The sequence below is a fragment of the Ochlerotatus camptorhynchus genome, unplaced genomic scaffold (assembly GCF_037179485.1).
Source record: "Ochlerotatus camptorhynchus isolate MF236.1 unplaced genomic scaffold, CSIRO-AGI_Acam_v1.1 ptg000443l, whole genome shotgun sequence".
NCBI classification, from domain to species: domain Eukaryota; kingdom Metazoa; phylum Arthropoda; class Insecta; order Diptera; family Culicidae; genus Ochlerotatus; species Ochlerotatus camptorhynchus.
The window spans coordinates 5,529,286-5,543,492 of record NW_027040929.1 but is presented as its reverse complement, the minus strand read 5'-3'; the positions used below and the strand labels follow the sequence as shown (position 1 = coordinate 5,543,492).

Below are 14,207 nucleotides of genomic sequence, written 5' to 3'. Positions count from 1 at the left end.
AACTTTATATCTCCTGAATATGGTCAAGTTCAAAGACCGATACGCCAGACATAAATCATTGTTTATCCAGCGATAAACTTTCAGTAGCAAATATACGAAATTTTTTGTATTTTTAAGTTTCAAGGACAGCGGATGGCAGATAAGATTACCCGTACCTAGTTTTAATTTGAGGAAAGTAAGTGGTGTGTGCATACCGAAATTGCAATTATCGGCGCTTCTCAAAGAGGGCGCACACATGAAAAATCAGTGAGTAACCAGTTCTAAATTTACCATGACAGCATTGCCGATCTCCCTTACTTTAATCGTGTAGTTTGGTCATAAAGTTCACCACCGCACGAATTTAGCTATCTACAAAATGTTGATGAAACCGAGAATCCTCTACGATCACGAGACCTGAACTATGCTAGTGAAGGACCAACTAGTTGTGTTATTGAACGGAAGCTGTGGCCTACCATCTATGATGAAGTAAGCAAGAAGAGCAGCGTATCAAAATTTTGCTCGCGCATCGCGAAAATCCGAGCTACTCGCACGCAAAGTTGGCAAAATCGCTAAAAGTTGCCAAATCAACCGTTACAAATGTAATTAAAGTGTTTGGGGAACGTTTGTCGACAGCCAGGAAGTCTGGATCGGGGGGAAATTGAAAACCGGAAGCCGCTGAGACGACAAAGAGAGTTGCCGGTAGTTTCAAGCGAAACCCTAACCTCTCTCTCTCCGAGATGCCGCAAATAAGCTGGGTGTATCGTCTACAACCGTGCATCGAGCCAAAAAACGAGCCGGACTATCGACTTACAAGAAGGTAGTGACTCCAAATCGCGATGATAAACAAAATACGACGGCCAAAGCGCGATCCCGGAGGCTGTACACGACGATGCTGACGAAGTTTGACTGCGTGGTAATGGACGACTAAACCTACGTCAAAGCCGACTACAAGCAGCTTCCGGGACAGGAGTTTTATACGGCAAAAGGAAGGGGAAAGGTAGCAGATGTTTTCAAGCACATGAAACTGTCAAAGTTCGCAAAGAAATATCTGGTTTGGCAAGCCATCTGTACCTGTGGCTTGAAAAGCAGCATTTTCATAGCTTCCGGGACTGTCAACCAAGAAATTTACGTGAAAGAGTGTTTGAATAAACGTCTGCTGCCTTTCCTGAAGAAACACGGTTGTTCCGTACTGTTTTGGCCGGATTTGGCATCTTGCCATTACGGTAAAAAGGCCATGGAGTGGTACGCCGCCAACAACGTGCAGGTGGTTCCCATGGACAAGAACCCTCCCAACACGCCAGAGCTCCGCCCAATTGAGAAATACTGGGCTATTGTGAAGCGGAACCTAAAGAAGACCAAAAAAACTGCTAAGGGCGAGCAGCAGTTCAAGGCAAACTGGCTTTCTGCGGCGAAGAAGGTGGACAAGGTGGCTGTACAAAATCTGATGGCAGGGGTCAAGCGTAAGGCCCGGCAATTTGGATTTGGAAAAGCGGAAGCCTAACTGAATATTTTTCCTGAATTTTATACTAATTGAACTTGAAAAAGAAATTTAATTTGATTTTTTAAATAAACGATTTCACCGATTTACACGCGTTTTCCCTTGACCAAATTTTGACCGTATCACCCTTTACTGCAAATTACAAATGTCCACACTACAAAATTCCGCTGACTACGGTGAGCTTGGCACGTCATAAGAATGTCAGATGACAATCCGGTGAAAATGGTTCTTGGAACCGTCCCTCCTGGAATCAGACGAAGAGGTCAGCATCGGGATAAGTGGACCACAGACAGCGTACCTGACGACATGCAGCCATGGACTGAGTAAAGTGGTGGAGTGGAGGCGGTCTCTGTATAAAGCAAAGTACATTTCGGTTAAGGTAGGGTATTAGAATATCTGGTGGGTTTTCCCTCCAGTTTTTCAGCCAGACAATCTTTTAGGCTGGAAATTTCGTGAACTTCTCTGAGCACTGGGTATGTATGGGAAGTACTTAAAAGAACACTTGAAAAGAAGTTGAGAGCAGGCTTACGCTCAAGTAAGAGCGCCAAAGCCAGGAGGAAGGTCGTCCTTGAAAATTTGACCCGCTGTTAAGTCAACCATCATAGTTTTCACACTTTGAAATTTCTCGTTCGGGATGTTGATCGTCCTCAATTCCGTTGAATGTAACCAAACAGCTCCTGAGCTGCTGAACTTGAACGTCTTCTGTGAGTTCGTACCATATTCCATGGATTGAAAATCGATTTAGAAACTAACAAACTGCTATGGAACAAATATTCAAAAATAAGACAAAACAAAAAATGCCTCTTTAAGGTCATAAACTGTACACTAATCACCGTTTCGCCCCATCAATATCACTCCCATCCATCCGAAACGTAGACGAAATTAAATTTCCTGCCCAACAAGACGTGCGTGCTCCCTGGGTGCAATCGACCCATTAGCTGGTTAAATTATTATCCACGCATCTCCGGGCTCGAAAATTCGTCAGTTTCCGCACCTTCCACAAGCCGTCAGTTGCATGGGAGCGGACGCAGGTCTCGTTCTTCCCATCCCGAAGAGGTGCCATTTCGGAGGCTCCAAGACAGCACAACAAATCAACGGGGGATGCTGAGAAAAGCGAGAAGCGGGAAAGATATATGGCAAAATAATAAAAATCGATTTTGGTTGTCTTGCTCGCTTTTGTGATTGGGGTTCACGTTTCATTCCAGCTGATTTGAAAACACACATAGGGAGCCCGAAAAGCTGACAGACAGCGAAGACGTCTGACTGCGTCAAGTGAAATGAAAAGATTTCACAGGGGAATCAGCAGAATCTGATGGAAACATATGCATCACCCAAGTTGGAGGTGTTTCCCTATCCAATGGACTACAAAATAGCACACATGTACAGAGAGCCATAGAAACTCTATAATCACACCACGGTGGTATTAACAATTTCACGTTCTACATGCAGTTGAGCCGCGGCCTGGAGACTCACACGACTTGTTAAGCCAAAACCTGCGGCCAAATCACGCGCTCCAATCTCTAACGCCACTTTACATCAATTACTACAAGTGTTTCTCGCGCGGTTTGCCTCCTTTGGCTTGTTGTTCTGCGGAGCTACACTCGCGGTTCGCTTTGTACGATCGTCGCATTTTGTATAGCTCAATGATCGATTTCCGAACGTATCGCAAACTAACAAGCCGAACCTTGACTGTAAGTGGTTGTGTAGAGGAAGCAAGAAAAGACGCTCGGTCGTGTCGATGCAGTTAAGCAGCCCCGCAAGGTGGAATGTTATGAATACGTTTTCCACCAATTTCTGCATCTTTAGGTATCGCTTCGTTTGCCGGCATTTTCGCTTTCTTGCATTCACACTGCGTTCAGATTTCTCAACCTCAAACGAGACCCCTCCGGGTACACCCGTTGAGTAGCGTTTCAGAATGACTGAGGTATCCAAACGAGGTGTTATTCTGCGGTGCGGCCAGAGAGATTGTTGTGTTCTTCAAGACCTGCAACAGGACCAACCAATCGTTAATTGCCTGCGAGGCGCATCTCCTGCTTGGCATGAACACTTTGTCTGCGCCTCGTACGGTCCCGGTCGGTCGGTGGTGGCCACTTGAGGTCGATTTCGGGCTCGCGTTCACTGGCTGAAGGGAGCCTACCGCGCGCGCGGATCAACCGAGGCTATATAATAACCGGTAATGAGGTGATAGAATAAAAGGAGAATTGTATGAGTTACCCCCCGTGCGACGAGGTGCAGAGGGATAAGGGTGCCTTGTGAAAACGAGCTGATGATAAAGGCTGGCACGAAGGCATCATAAATTCTAATTACATTTTTGCACAGCGCGACCAAAGTGAACGACAGTGGGAGGGCGGGGCAAAGGGGGATGGAGTTATTGCAATGTTAATGCGTCATGACTTTGTAATATTTTGTTTTGAAGGGTTTTTCTTATGCACGTTGGTTCCGTCACGGTCGGTCGGTGCCAATGATGACGTGGGAGGCTGGAACTGTGAAATCGATAAAAGCGCGAATGAATGCTGAGCATAAACACCGGAACGGATACCGGAAGGTATTTGGTGGTGGGTCGAGAAATATGGCGAAAATATTTGGGGTAATCCTTATCCGGACGGGGCAAATGATACTTGCGTTTCGGGTAACGTACAGTCCAAATTAACTCTACCGTAAATATTCCTACACGTTTCTTCGCACGATCACAGGAAAGACCGTTTGTAATCCGATGTTAACGATGACCCGACAGGAATATCTAATGAGTATCAAGATTATTCTAATTTATATCACCATCTTCGCATACCCCACACTGCCTGGCCACGGTGTGACCGAATAGGAAACTACCAACTGCGGCTACCTGGCACCGAGATCTCCCCTAACAGGTGGAATCCGATGAAGAGAGCTGATAATCTGTTCGATCGCTGTTCATAAATTTTCCATTTTTGAATCTCTTTCCACTGACCGGATCGATGAAATTCCTTCCCAAAATCCGATTTCCAGTGGTGGAGAATTTAGAATAGTTATTATTTTTTATTCGTAATCACACCATTCTTACCGGAGGCACCGCTATTCCAGGCAATGCGGTTTAATAAATTGATGGGTTATTTGTTCTGCTACTTTCGGATTCCCAGATTGTCTACTAAATTGTAGATTAAATATGATTGTCCGCTCGGTTGAGTTTGGTGGGAAGCAGCGAATCATATTTATCTTTCCTTTTTCGTACATTTCAGCCCAAAAATATGTTAATTGCCAGTTCTGCGCTTTGGGATCAAGATAAGCGAGGCATGTTTAGCAAAACATTAACAGGAATTTAAATTAATAGGAAATCTCGCGTTTACGAGCTGCTAGCTAGTCGCCGACGGCTTCGGGTTTGGTGGGTCTTCAAACGTGCGACATCAAGGCAAGTTTTGGTGCGTTAACGGTAGTCCGCGATACGGAAAGATGGACGATACAATACCACTCGCTGTGAGCTGAATGGATGGTGCGATGAAATCAGACACTCTTTTCGGCAGCGACCAGCCAACTGACTGGTGGTGGACTCGAGGGCCTTCCAAAGGCAGACCAAAGCTCGCTGACGATCAACTGTGGTGATGGCCATTAGCACACAAAAGACTGGCGATCAATCTCGAACTTAGCAGCTTGTCGTGGATGAGGGTTATGATACGAGAAGTGTCAGGGCTGCCAAGTTTGTTTCAAATACAGGTAAGTTTATAGAGTTCTTGAAATATGGGGAATTAATAAAAACAGAATTAAGATGCCAACTAAAAATAAAAATAAATGTTTAAACTCAAATGTCTCAAAACGAACTTGCCCAATATTTGAATTTTCATACAAAAAAAAACTGCTAAAAATGTAAATTTTTGAATTGAGGAATCCCATGGACATTTGAAAACTGACAAAAATCGTAGAAGAAGAACATTTTGTGAAATTATTGAACGCTATTCTGATTATTTTTTAACTGATTTTTTTTTAAATGTATTAACTTTTTAACAAAGTATTTAAATGTATAACTAAAAGCTCTTTTCTACGATTTTTGTTAATTTGTGTTTAACATTTCAAAATATTTCATTTTTCAACAGCTTTTTTAAACAAAATTTACAAAAATCGGGGAAAGACATATTGATATATTTGGGTATTAATATTCGTTTTGTTATTGTTGCTGTGAATAACTTAAAAGATTGTTTTGTTTATATTTCCCAACAAAACAAAGTTTTTCTTTACAATTTCTTGTCAAACGTCATTTTGATAGTAGTGCACTTTACGTGCTACGATTTTTAGAAAAAATATTAAACGGCATTTTGCAAATTTTACAAGATACAAAATGGCCGAGCTTAGCAAAAATGTGAATCATTGACTATAACATGGCAAAGTCTCATGCAAATCGGAAAAGGTTGACTTAATGTTTATTTTAGTCTAACTTTTATTAACAAATCAATCGTTCTAGGTGAGCATTTTCTATTGTTCGTGATTTTCAAGAAAGAACTACTTTCTTTTATCATAGGGGAAATAGCTCTAATGTTGGCCTATGGATCTAAGATTGGGCCCATCGCTAAAAATCTGCTATTGATGATGATGAACGCGTCATTGGGACGGAACTAATGGATATTTTTGGTTGCATTTGAAAATTTAGTCGATTGCTGAATATATGGGCCCAAATTAGGGACATTTAGGCCAACATTACATCTATTTCCCCTATATAAATCTATATAAAGCCACAATTTATATTTTAGAGTGTTTTATGAGAAAGTTAGACAGAGAATCTAAATATAAATTTGTGGTAAAGTTGTCGTACAGTGTTGCCAAATATTTTATTTTTGAAATTAAAAACTTAAAACGCAGTTTTCTCAGAATGAGCATATTTAGATTTCCAATTTGACAGCAACATCATGTACCCCTGGCGAAACAATTTTTTTTTTTTCAACCGAAACTCTCACGTAGTACATCAAATCAGTTGTGGATTCAGATTGAGCTTGAGCTTGAGCTTGATTGACCGCCCACGGTTGCTACTCTGTTACTGCCAGATCAGCTGTACTTACACAGAGAACCAATAGACGATGCTTGGGACTAGCAATCATCCTCAATGTGTAAAAACTGGTGATCTTAAATTAGGCAATACCAGCGCCGGCCGCGCCCGAACACAGGTCAAGAAAGGAATGGGAAGGATTGTGTTGACATGACACTCGCTTTGATGGAAGCCGAGAACACCTCTGCACTTCCACGAGGAATCACTGGGATGTTGGATAAGAGGGTTGGGTTTGCAGCAGGGTTCGTTTTGGTAAACGATAAGCTGAATTGATGTCCTAACGATCATATAACGCGAAGGAGCTTGGGACTAAACCCACGGTCTTCTGCTCAGTAAGCAAAAACGTTTGCCACTAGGCAGACGAGCACCTTTTTAATCACCGAGTTGCTGTTATTACCATGTAGTCATATTAACAAATAAAACAATTGACGAATCTTGAATGTGGATGGGCCTGAGATTAGACTCATGATGTTCTACTCAGTAAGCAAAACCGGTTGTGCTAAGGCCACCGAGCCCCTCATATCACATAATACCGTTGCTCAAATTTGTGTATCCATTCAAACCCGGAACCAACGACAACAACGAGTATCGCAAAATACACGATACACAAGCGATTTTACCATAACTATCTTTGATATGTAAGGACCTGGGACCGCGTTTTTCTGCTCAGTAAGCAGGCCACTGTAACCGACGATCTTTCAAATCCGAAAACTAAAAACTACGAAAAAATACTTAGGCCTTCATTAAGTTCCACTTTCACGCGATGTTCAATGACAGGGTCCTATCCAGGATTACATCTGAAAAATCCAAATCTGGCCAACGCCTACCCTAAACCTAAACCTGTTCTAATCCACCTGAAATGACTAACGAATGGAAGACTTTGACTACCCAGCCATGCAATAGTCTCATTCCGTGCCTTATGGCAACTTGATGATTCTATTGCGCTCATCTTTTGGCACCACCCAGGGGAGACTTGGTCCTGTACCCAATGCTTAACTTATCTCCATTCCACTCAGCTACTCGCAATTTCTTGTGATTATTATATGAGACAATTCAATGCAGACGTCTTTCCAAATTTGGCAGATCGACAGGTAATCGGTGAGTTACCACGATAGTTGCTATTCAACAACTCGACAACGTCCCATCGTCAACGCCTGCTATGAGAATTTTCCATTGCAGACGCCAACGAAATGACGTCATCGAGCTATCGATCAACTACCTTGGTTATCGCCTGATACCTTATAGCACGATACTAGGAAGCGAACCGGAAGAATCGATGAGCTACTTCTCCCCCTACATCAAATCAGTTGTGGATTCAAAACTAAAACGGATGGAGAGGTAGGTATATTGAGTAAAAAGGGCCTCAGAGGGATTCCGGAGAATAACAATCAAGCTTCCTTAAATTCCAGAAATTTCAAAGATTTTCTAGAATTTACTAAACTATCCATGATTTGAAATTCCATGAAGCTTTCGAAACTACTGTAAAATATTTGCAATTTATTATTATTATAGTCACTTTAACGCTCTTGTGCGGGGGTGAAATTTGAACTCGTGACTTTGGCGTAAGAGGTATAGATGTTAACCTCTACGCCGGGGTTGCCCCCCTTAGAGATCATTTCAGTGCCAACATTTCAAAGGGGCGTAATTGCATTTGTAAACAATGGCTTAGGTCGCCGATTTCTCGCGAATAAAAGCTCACTCATGAAAAATAATTACACCAGCAGGTAGAGGAATGTTTCCTCTATTAGCAAGCAATGTAATTTTGTAGAGGTAAGATTTCATTCGCGAGAAATTTACGGTTAAAGTCATTGTTTACAAAAGCAATTACGCCCCTTTGAAATGTTGGCACTGATTTGACTTCCCTAAAAGTTCTGGACTTTCTTTAAATTCTCGCAATAACCTTGAAGTTATTGGAACTGACCTTAACCCTACGTTACTCGCGCTGTTGTACTTTGTACAACACACATGAGTTTTCCATTGCCATTTTGTTGCTGAGTTACCAATCGATCTGAAACCAACGAGTATTCCTCAAAAAACTTGTTTTGATCTAAACAAGCTAAACTTTGATTACAGTTAACACCTAAAAAATGCGGATAATAGGGAAAATGTAAATGGAAACCGCGTAAACTGTGACCATACCACGTGGGATTTGACTTAATTGATTACAACATGGAATATATAGAGATCCTAACCAGATAGAAAGTTACTCCCCCGGACAAAGTTGTTCAGGAGATCATAGCCTTGTCGCTGGAGGACAGTAGTTCACAATTTTCTCACCACGTAGCGCTAGTATACATGTGAAATTATCGCATGTGATATATCTCGAGATCCTGACCAGATAAAAAGTTACTGTCATTCACAAAGTTTTTCAGGAGGTCAAAGCCTATTGCTTGGTGCTCAAAAGTTCAGAATTTGCTCACTCCGCGACGCTAGTATACACGTGAAATTCTCATATAAAATATCTCGAGTTCCCAACCAGATAGAAAGGTACTGTCTATGACATAGTTGTTCAGGAGGTCAAGGCTTTTTCGCAGGTTGACAGTAGTTCAGAGTTTTTTCTCTTTACGGCGCTACTATACATGTGAAACTCTTGCATATAAAATATCTCTTGATCCTGACCAGATAGAAAGTAAATGTATTCGGAAAAGTTTTTCAGGAGGTCAAGATCTTTTTTTTTTGGGTAACAATAGTTCAGAATTTTCTAACTATGCGGTGCTAGTATATACGTGTCTTTCTCCCATATTCAATAGCTCGAGATCTTGATCAGCTAGAAAGTTGCTGTCTTCGGTAAAGTTGTTTAGGGGGTCAAGACTTTTTGGCTGGTAAACAGTAGTTAAGAATTTTCTCACCACGTGGTGTTAGTATATATGTACACTTCTCGCATATGCTTTATCTCGAGATTCTGATCAGATAGAAAGTTACTGTTACGACAAAATTGTTCAGGAGGTCAAGGTCTTCTGGCTGATGGACAGTAGTTCAGAATTTTCTCACTTCATGGTGCTAGTATACATTTTTTCAAGACAGTAACTTTCTATCACTGCTATATGCAGTCCGTTTATGTTTTTCTTCAAATGTCTAGTATAAGAATTTAATTCCTTTTGTCTTTTGTCTCTCTGTATTAGTTTTTGTTTGTCTTGTCCCCCCGTCTCGATGAGTCTCATCGTCGCCCGCTGGTCACCCACCATAGCCGGTCGAACTCCGGACGAAGCTAGAACAGCACTACCGTTCATACTGGCGACAACGCTCTGATGAGACAACGAAACCCTACCCCAAGCTCCTCCCCTGATCCTATCCTTCGAAAATGTACCCTTCTAACCTCGAGTAAGCCGCGAGTAATCGGCCCAACTCCTACTAGACATAGAATGGTAAAAAGGTAAATGAATCATTAAACAATGACGATGTTCCTTAATAAGTAAAAAAAATCTCCTTAAAATACATCGGGTTGCTCCTTAAATGATTGATCAAAATACGTTAAAAATCTTAAAATGCTCAGTAAATATTTAAAATACGCTCCCTAAAATAGAGAAAACTGTACATTAAGCAATTGAAAATGCTCCTTAGTATGCACCGCTTTGCACCTTTTTGAAGTGTAATTGTACCATATATCATCGGAAAAGCTGCTGTAGGAAGGTTAATAAGTACCATGAAATCAGCTGAAATGTTCAGTAAAAATGCACAAGTTATCACTAAATGGGGAAAAAAGTGCGGTAAAGTAAAATATTTTTTTCCGAGAAACACACTAATTTGTACCATAAATATTTGAAATGTTTCCTTACCAACATCACTTTGGCCCATAGCAACAAATCAAGAATACATTATTTATTAGCTCCATTGTGAAGCCCCCCGTTTTCCATTTCCTAGCTTATGGTTCTATCATTTGGTAACCCTATTTTGCTGAGATGTCCAAGCGGAAATATCCCTTAAAAGCAGGAAATGTACAGTAAAAATCATAAAATGATCCTTAAATAATATTCATTGTAACATCACAACAAAAATTAGTACCCACTAATAAAACACATTGCATTAAAACCATAGAAAAATGCTCCTTAAAATCAAGAAAATGTTCCTTAAGTAATAAAAATGTACCATTAGGGCATTAAGCCATCTATTTCTATTTTTGACTTAATAAAATGATTCCGAGACATTTCTAGACAAACATTTCAAAAAGCTCTATCTGCATTGATTGATTCTTTTCATCGTTTTTCTCTTTTGTTAATAACTCAGCTTTAAAAGCATTCCCTGCAGCATTAAACGGTCTGAGTTTATGATAATAGCTTCTGCTAACAAACTGTGAGCCAAACAATCACGATATGTGTTTGCATAGCCGTGGTTATCAACAGAGGAAGTCGATAAAGATAATCGATCAAACCACATAGGACCTTTTGAAATGATCTTCTAGATTTGACATAACTTCTAAGCAAGGCCACAAATTATATTCAATTGACAATATTTTTTTTTTTGTCTTCTTAGACAAAAAAGTCACTCTTTCTGATCTGTCTGATGAATGTCAATCCAGTATTATTCAGTCAGCATTTATTTAGTCCTTTTCTTCTTTCTCCACCTTGGTAGCATAGGTGATCCACATAAAAAAAAACCTTTTTTCAGTAGAATCCATGAATGTGAGTAAAATTGAACATCTCTTATTCTAGTGGAAAAAGATTTTTCAATACTTACCGTCCGTGACAACCTCTATGCAGGTCCGACAGGCGAATCGAAGGTAAAATTAACAACCAACATGAATCACGGACATTCGAGGACGGGTTAGACGGAATTATAAGCCAAAAAGAAAACAAAAACAAAAACACTATTCTAGTGTAAGAAAACGAATTATATTCACAGTGTTTTACAGAGTTTCAATAAAAATCAATAACAATATGTTAATCAACAATAATGTGCAACGATTGCAAAAAAAAAACCTGAAAGAAAATAAATATATGCATTAATATATGTTTGACCATACATATACAGTACAGGACAAAAGTTTATCACCTCGTGATTTTTTCTCTCTTCAAAAAAGTTTAAAAAACTGTAACTATCTCGGTATAATTTTGAGCTTGATTGGCTAATTCAGTATGAATCTTAAGCGATTTTAGTAAAATTACTCGGTGTACCCTTTTTGAAACTGCAATTTCTTGAAGTACAATAGACTAAACAAGCTTAATTTGTGCTCATTTGTAGTCAAAACATGGGCTTTTCATATGGTTTTAGTTTTACTAGAATCCGTCCATTACGTACCATCTGAGAAAAATGATAAGGTGATATACTTTTGTCCGATCAGGGTTTTAATTCTGCAGACAAAAGTATATCATCTCTATCACAACCGTTTATGATAATAATTAGGTTTGAAGTCATGTATCCTGACTATATAGGAAGTATGAGACTGTAACATCCTAGATGGTCAGGGCACTTGGCTTCAAATCTATTCATTATCATAAAGTGATATGCAAAAAAGCAACGTGTGAATTTCGGACCAAAGTATATCACCTTGCCATTTTTATCAGATTATGAAACAAACTTTTTTCGTACTGAACGGATTGCAGTAAATCTAAAACCATATGAAAGGTCCACGTCTTGATTATAAATGAGCAAAAATTCAGCATGTTTGATGTATTGTATTCAATAAATAGCAGTTTCACAAAGGATACCCCAAAATTTGGTGTTTTACTAAAATTGCTCAAACTTCATACAAAATCAGCGAATCAAGCTCAAAATAATATCGATAAATCTTGAATACCTGGTCAACCAGCAGCCAAGGTTTCAGAAAATTTCATGATCATCCGGAATAGTAACAGTAATAACCCCAAGTAGACAAGTAATAACCCCCTCCTTATTACCCAAAGCATCTACATAGTTTATGAATAACCGCTACCTAATTATTTAATGTCCGATGTCTAAGATGAAAGAACTGGTTTAAGATTATGGCTTCCGCAAAGATATTAAGAATTGATGACGATCAAGAATGAAAAATTAAGATTCCTATTCACACTTGTGTTTTCACACACCTTATGCTTCACTTGTTTCTTTTCTTGTCACATTTGACATCTCTTGTGAGTTTGTCTTAGCTAGCTTATGTCGTTTTCGTTTTTGCTACACTACACCGGTGTAGTGTAAGCAGCAATAAGCGCAAGTCATAGACCGCTTAACATAATTTGTTTGTAAACAAAGGTGCACCCTGAAATTGTTCGGTGTACGGTGGTGCAGTGCCGATGTAGCTACACCGTAAAAACGAAAACGACATTAGACTGACTGCACATATCAACGGTTATTTGACAACTCTTGCTAGTTTGTCATTGGGCCGTATGAATAAAAAGAGTTTACTTTACTTTCCCGTGCTTTTCTTACGGGAAAAGTAAAGTAAACGTTTTTATTCATACGACCTATTGACAAATACAACAAAAAATCGTGTTCACTCAAATGATACAGGCAATGAGGGCCTTGTATACTGAATTCATTCTATTTCAGATAGGTACATACTCGCTGAGCGCTAACCTATTTTACCCCATCGGTCAGCATAGGGGAGACTGGACACATTCAGGTAAGTTTCCACAAAGTTTCGTCTAGACGTGTAGATGAAAAAAACGTAGTTTTGGGAATTTTACATCCTTTGGAGCATTTCAAGTATTTATTCAGATTTATTTCGTCAACTGACGAAGACTAGAAGTATTTCCACAGTTATTATGGTAAACGCACCAAAGGTAGTTGCTCATGATGTTCCTTCTGATTGTGGTTACTAACAGAAACTATATGATGTTACGGGAGTTTGTGAATATTTCTAACTCACTACCTAACACGTTGTTTAAAAAATCTCGATTAGTAAAACATATCTATCGTAGATCAACTTGCTTAATCAAACGGGTGCTCAGGTACTCGTGTAAATATTATCGTTTTCCGGTAGAGACAATTTCGTTAGCGTCATCGTCAAACACTACAAAATAACCGGAACCAGAAACGACCCATACCCCATCAGACAAATAATTGTCCTTGGCTAACCAGAAACAACGTAAGTGGAAATGCCCTTCGTCAAGGGAACCATGCCATCTGAGCGAGACATTTCACACCGATGCTGGCGCCGAATAATGGGTGACAGATCACCCCATGACTGGGGTGAAATTACGTCAAGTTCAGTTCATTGTAGTATTAAAATAACATCAAATTGAAACCATCGATCTATGGCGAACAATAAAACATCACAAGACGAGTCCATTAAATCATCACAAGTGTATCCACGATTCCAATAGTTTTAATGTAACACCTAATTAAATAAGAAATTAATGAATTCTGCTCGAGTCAAATTGAAATATTCATTTAATTTACGACACCACAATCAGAAGTTTCAGCAAACTCCTAATGTTTCTTATTATTTATTCTTCAAGTAGAAATGCCACCATTAATTGTCTATATATAATCACAGTTCTCTCATCTGCTAAACCTTACAAGACCTTGTTCTAAAGGAAATTGTAATGAAAAAATAAAAATAAAACGGACTCCCTTGGATTATTCCCAGGATGCCATCACGAGAGCTTCAAATGTTCTAGTACAGAATGTAACTGAAACACTGTGAATTAAGATTATTCTACTGTTACTAGAATGAGTAGAAATTAGTAAATATGTAGAATGTTTTCCGTTGTCCTCTATTTATGTGTATATGTTTGATAATCCAAGTAAAACAACACTTTATGACCGAAAGATGGATAAGTGAGTAGAGTGATGTGAATAATGTCT

General features: G+C 39.5%; 1 protein-coding gene across 1 annotated transcript in view; it reads left to right on the top strand.

Annotated features, from left to right (window-relative positions):
• The window catches only part of LOC135711830 (uncharacterized), a 175,292-nt gene that overhangs the window by 103,529 nt on the left and 57,556 nt on the right, over positions 1-14,207 (top strand). The window contains exon 5 of the mRNA XM_065234782.1: positions 7,665-7,823. Within this exon, the coding sequence (XP_065090854.1) occupies positions 7,665-7,823 (159 nt within the window). The remainder of the gene's footprint in view (positions 1-7,664; positions 7,824-14,207) is intronic.